Source organism: Oncorhynchus mykiss, chromosome 2 (genome assembly GCF_057628025.1).
Source record: "Oncorhynchus mykiss isolate SJ-2025 chromosome 2, ASM5762802v1, whole genome shotgun sequence".
In the NCBI taxonomy this organism is placed as follows: domain Eukaryota; kingdom Metazoa; phylum Chordata; class Actinopteri; order Salmoniformes; family Salmonidae; genus Oncorhynchus; species Oncorhynchus mykiss.
The window spans coordinates 20032246-20038245 of record NC_143023.1 but is presented as its reverse complement, the minus strand read 5'-3'; the positions used below and the strand labels follow the sequence as shown (position 1 = coordinate 20038245).

Here is a 6000-nt window from a genome sequence, read left to right as displayed (position 1 = left end):
CAAAAGTCCTAAATGATTTGACAAAGAAAAAGAAACCATATATTTATCAAGAGAGAGTAACATTTTTGGTCTAAAATCAAGTCATTATCATCAATGTTTTTTAAGATATTTTTTGTATGTTTTTCAATACATTAGCAATAAGTAAGCATTAGGACACAGATCTTTTTTTCTACAAAATCTATAGAAGCACTAACAGATACATTCCGTCTAAGAGTTAATGTTGAGGAAAGGTTTCACCCCGTGGTTAGAACCCCCACATCTAAAATAGATTCGTTCATTAAGGATTCTCATTTGACAACTGTATTTCTGTGTGTCAAACCAAATACTCTTTGGATGCATTTTAAGCTCGACTGTACATTTTTGCCGAAGTGTGTGTGTGTGTGTGTGTGTGTGTGATAATGGCGGTAAACGTGCAAGGGAGGACATCTTTGTCAACTCCACTGAATTCTTTCTATAATGCGTGTACACACAACACACACACACACACTATCGCACCCTCACACAACGCACATACGCACGCACTTCAGTTAAATTTACACAATCATAAGTGTGAGCCCTAATGCAACGGCAGGGACGGCAGTTGGACCATCTCTAGTTTTATCCTGCCTTTTTGGTTTGGTATTTGGTGTTTGGTGTTTGGTTTGGTGTTTGGTTTGGTATTTGGTTTGGTGTTTGGTTTGGTGTTTGGTGTTTGGTTTGGTGTTTGGTGTTTGGTTTGGTGTTTGGTTTGGTATTTGGTTTGGTTTGGTATTTGGTGTTTGGTTTGGTGTTTGGTGTTTGGTTTGGTATTTGGTTTGGTATTTGGTATTTGGTGTTTGGTTTGGTGTTTGGTGTTTGGTTTGGTGTTTGGTTTGGTATTTGGTTTGGTTTGGTATTTGGTGTTTGGTTTGGTGTTTGGTGTTTGGTTTGGTATTTGGTTTGGTATTTGGTGTTTGGTTTGGTATTTGGTTTGGTTTGGTATTTGGTGTTTGGTTTGGTGTTTGGTATTTGGTGTTTGGTTTGGTGTTTGGTTTGGTATTTGGTGTTTTGGTTTGCACGTTTTGCTTTTCAACTCTTGTTTTGGACTTTTTCTGTGTCTTTTTTCTGCCAAGACAGTCAGTTTTTTTTTATCTAATAAAAATCTGGAAGCTACATTTTCACAGTATTTTTCCAACCACCTGATTAAAAATCTCTAGAACAACTAGGAAAAAATAAGGAGCTGTTGTAGCAAGCGAATACGTTATTATCCCAAATGAGTAAAGAACAGCACATAAACAGCATCAAGAGACACAGCAAACAAATCAAATACAAAATAAACCAACAAACAGGAAAAATAAAAACTGACTTTGAAGATTCAGTTCAATGAGGTCATTAGAGATTTCTCCATCCAGGACCAGAGAAGAAGAGCTGAGTTTGGAGTGAAAAAGACAAGGGAGAGGGAGGATGTCTATCTATACATCTGTCCATCTGTGCTACACAGTTTAGAGAGGGCCACTGAAGCCCAGTTAGTTGGATAACAGACAGAGGTGTCAGCTCCAGTCTGTAAAAACCTACACTTGTCCTCCTCCCCTCATCCTCCCCATCCATATTTGGTTGTGTTTCTTTTTGGTTTGTTTCTGATGTTTTTGGTTTGTATTTTTGGTATCCTCTTAAAAACATCCCCTCTTTCTGTATGTTTGATCCCATCGCACCATTCGATCCCCTCCCTGTATGCACCCCTTTTATGTTGGGTGAGGGTTCTGTCCTTTTGAAGTGACCCTCTCCGGCATAAGGAGATGGAAGGGGTCAACTAGGGGGGTTCAGCGGGAGGGGTAGGGTGTGTCCCCAACCCCTACAGTATGTGAGTGTTAATGTCATGGCTGACTCCTCTGATGAGTAACAAATGCTTTGGTTTAAACGTGTAATAATGGCAGATTTGGGTGGAAAATGACAGTGAAAATGGGATGGATGGAGGGATGATGAACAATAAAAACAACGTATATTAAACATTAAACAGGTTTTGATCTCTGTTTCTCTACTGCACGTCGAGACAGATGACTGATTGACAACTTAAGACAGACCTGTCCATGACTAAACAAACATTTGATCAGTTTACCTATTTCTTGCCTCAATGTTACTAGTTTAAATCTCCAATCATGCTCAATTTCATACTGTCACCATGGTGGATTGGCCATTCACAAGGACTACATTGAGTCTATGTCTAATATTATTTCATCAAGAGAGTCATTTTGCTGTGAGTAATTACGGAGAGAGAGAGGTTTTTATCAAGGCTGGAAACTGCTACACTCAGCCTGATCTCTTGTTCACTCTTGTCTCTTATTATCTCTGACAACATGAAGTAAATGGCACAAGATGATGATGACAGACTCCAACGCTATCAGTAAACTATTGGAAATCAAGGGGGAGATAGGATACCCAAAGAAGCAGAGGTAGGAAAACACAAACAGAGACACACCTGTAAGCTTGGCTCATTCAGTATCAACCATTTACAACAATCTAAAATATCCCACAGAAACAACAAAATTGCTGTGAAAGTGAGTGACAGACTATGACAGACATGATGGGTGGATGACTGATTGGATGGATGAATGTGATTGGCTGTGGATGTCGTGTGTGTGTGTGTGTGTGTGTGTAGCAGAGTCCTGGTCCTGGATAGGATCAGTATGTACAAGTCGTTTGGATAAAGCTTTTCCTTCCGTATTTTTGGTTTCTGGGATTTTGGTATAGTTGTTGATTTTTGTCATCGTGCGTTCCTCTTCTCCTCCTCAGGTACATTTTTGGTTTAAAATCCTCCTCCCATCTCCTCCTCTTTTCAGACCTGTAGCTTTTCAAAGAAAATCATCCACTTCTTTTTTCTGTCCCTGTCACCATTCCCCCAAAACACACAGTAATGTTTATTTTTTTCATTTTTGGTTCACACGACTCTAATCCTGTTATTTGTCATTGGTTTATTTTCCCGGGGAAGAAAGAGAGACAGAAAGGAGAGGTGCGATATCGCTCAGTATTGACTAAACAGTCCCACGATGCCTCCTCCATCACTTTGGATAGATAAAGATTTTTGGTTTAAATCTTCCTCTTTCCCCCCTTCTCCCCCTTTTCACTTCTGACTCCCCCCTCTCCTCTCTTTCATTCTGTGTATTTTTGGCATCGAAAGACTGGGGGGAGAGAGAGAGAGAGTGTAGGGCGAGAGTGATAAAAGAGATAGCTTTGGTTGAAGGCGAGGTTGTCGTTTCCTCCTTTCTCCTTCTCCTCTCTGATTGGCGCTTGGCTGTGTCACTCAATCTTAGCCCCTCCCAACGAGGATGGGCTGTGTGCCAATTCATTGAAGTCGCAGGAAGAGGCGGGGCTAGAGCAAGGGGAGGGGGAGCAGGGGGTGGGGCTTATGCTACTGGTGGAGGGGAAAGGGGAGGGCTGGGATGCTTTGGCTACGGCAGCGCTGACCAATCCAGCACCAGGATTCTGGCCCATGTGGAGGAAAGCGGGGTGGTTGAGGAAGAAAGAGGACTGGAGACCCCCTCCCTGCCCCCCTGCACCACCCAGCAACACTTTACTGCCCCCCTCAAGACTGGAAAGGGGCAGCTGGCCACCACTGGCTGCTAGAGCTGAGAAGGTAGGGAGATGAGAGTTAACGACATTATACCTACTGTGAAATAACTACATTTACTATAGACTTTACTATAGAGATGAAATTAAGAAGTGGATGAATGAGAGAAAAATAATGAAACACACACACACACACACACAGAGAGATGGGGATGAACATGTTGGAGTGATGGGACATCCCTGTCATAGCCCTGCTCACCAGTTCTCCAGCTTCTTCTATCAGGTAATCTATCATTCATCTCATCAGCTCTAACTGTCCCTCTTATCATCTCTGTCATTCTTTCTGCCTAGCATTCATTAACATTACTTACCTTTATTATCACTTTGTACCTCAAATTACTGTCCCTCCCTCTACACTTTCTCTCCCCCTGTCTCTCTCTCTTCCTCCTTGATTTCCCTCTTCCTCTCTTTTCCCTCCTTCCCTACACCTCTCTCCCTCTAACACACCTTGTATAGTAGCCAGAGGGTTGTTGCTGAGGAGAGCTTGGTTCAGAGCCTGGTTCCCTGTGTTTACTCCCATCACAGTGTTCCTGTGTTACATATATACACACACACACACACACACACACAGGAGGAAATCCATTTACATACAGAGGAGAAACAGAGAGAGAAGCAGGTTTAGCAGCAGAACAGACAGAGGACAGACTCAGGGACCTGAACACAGACACACTGCAGGAGAAACCCACAGGTCAGATACACACACACAACCATCTTGATTCATATCTTGTTTTTATGAGCTACAAATCCAAATGCTTGCTTGTGAACCTTGTGTCTGTGTGCGGACGATCATATTCCTGTAAGAGAGAGAGTGTGTGTGTGTGAGTGGGTGTACAGTATAGGTATGTGTGTCTCTGTTGTCTTCACCTCAAGTTTGCAGCAAAATCGGTGATGTAGTTAGACACGTCACCATTCTTTTTACCCAAACGCCATAAGCTGTGGACACAAAACACACAGTCACACACACAGGTTAGAAAGTACTGCTGCACAGAAGTAGCAGTGTCACGGATCAGTGTGTGTCAATGATGTGTGGGTGTGATAAACATTTGCTGCAAACTGCAGGTGAACCGAATACTGAACCAATGGTGAAGCACAGTGGCCAAAGTGTACACTTTGTATGCATACTCACCCTGTGTTGAGACTCAGTGTGCTGTGGCTTGGAGGGGCTGGGCTGGCTGTGCTGCGAGGAGGAGTCACTGGAGAGGAGGCAGAGCTGAGAGATGAGTGGGTGGGACCACTGGGGGTATGAGGGGAGAACGATGACATGGTGGTCAATGTGGTGCTGAGGCTGGTCACTGCCTGGGAGAGCTGACTGGACATCTGATAGAGAGACGGGCAAGAAAGGCAAAGAGAAAAAGAGGGAGAGTTATTATTTAAAAGAGTATCTATACTAAGCTGTATCCAATAGAAAAAGGGATACATGGGATAGAATTATTAATGTGTAATAGCAAAGCACTAAAGCAATGCAGGTTGGGTAGTACCATCTGCACACTGGAACAGGGGGTGCAGAAGAACATTCACTATGACATGCGGGACACACCATTCATATGGGGGGGAGAATTGTGATGGCTAAGGTTGGGAGAGGGGGATCATGCGGGTCAGGCCATACCATGTGTGGACTGTAGCAGGGGGGTTTGTGTGTCGGTGGGGCTTGGGGGAGCTGACTGGGCAAGGGAGGGGTGGCACTGTTGGGGTTGATACGCTTCTCTTTCTGTCGGCGGTTGCAGAACCACACGCGGATCACCTCCTTCTCCATGCTGAGCTGGTCCGCGATACACAGGATCTCCTCTGAGGTAGGCTTCTGGTTCTGCTGACACACGGGAAAGACAGAGATGGACACATTAGTACTAATAGACACTTAGCCTTATATCACCTCTCTGATATCACGGTGTTATCGTGTTCTTCTGAGGGCAGAAACTACACAACAAGCCGTGTAGATGTTATGTCAGCTTAAGATTTATGTCTCCTGTATGACTGTTATGAAGGCCTTATGTCAGTGATATTGTGATGGAAACATTTGTTTGTGCTTTTCTAATAACCAATTTCTGTGTTCATGCAAGTGACTGAACAAATCAGTCACACAACTTTCAAATCCACATTCACTTAGTACTATTCCCAAACACACTCAGTAATCACCCTTATTACTCCATGTGCATCTTCAACGATTCTCTTGTCGTTACTACCTACTACATATGTATCTTTCTATACATATAGAATAGCCTCATATTCAGAAATAATATTATCTTCTTTCATATCAACGATTCTTCTGTCGTTATTACCTATGCTACTACCACATTCACTTAGAACTATTCCCAAACACACACAGTAATCACCCTTATTACTCCATGTGCATCAGTATCGGCAATTTGGCAGTATGCCCAGAACCTTGTTTTGAGAAAGGGATATCTGAGTTTCAAGGTC

At 43.2% G+C, this 6000-nt stretch overlaps 1 protein-coding gene across 16 annotated transcripts in view; it reads right to left on the bottom strand.

Moving 5' to 3' along the window:
* Positions 1 to 2872: 2872 nt before the first annotated feature.
* The window catches only part of LOC110534406 (POU class 2 homeobox 2a), a 37704-nt gene continuing 34576 nt past the window's right edge, over positions 2873 to 6000 (bottom strand). For 4 of the 16 annotated variants that reach the window (XM_036941503.2, XM_036941508.2, XM_090192009.1 and 1 more), the window contains 5 exons: positions 5189 to 5389; positions 4709 to 4899; positions 4447 to 4515; positions 4030 to 4112; positions 2873 to 3581 (listed from right to left, as the gene is read on the bottom strand). In XM_036941503.2, coding sequence (XP_036797398.2) covers positions 3253 to 3581; positions 4030 to 4112; positions 4447 to 4515; positions 4709 to 4899; positions 5189 to 5389 — 873 coding nt within the window. In that variant the 3' untranslated portion in view covers positions 2873 to 3252. The remainder of the gene's footprint in view (positions 3582 to 4029; positions 4113 to 4446; positions 4516 to 4708; positions 4900 to 5188; positions 5390 to 6000) is intronic. The other 12 variants (XM_090192027.1, XM_090192002.1, XM_090192014.1 and 9 more) reach the window with 3 other exon arrangements.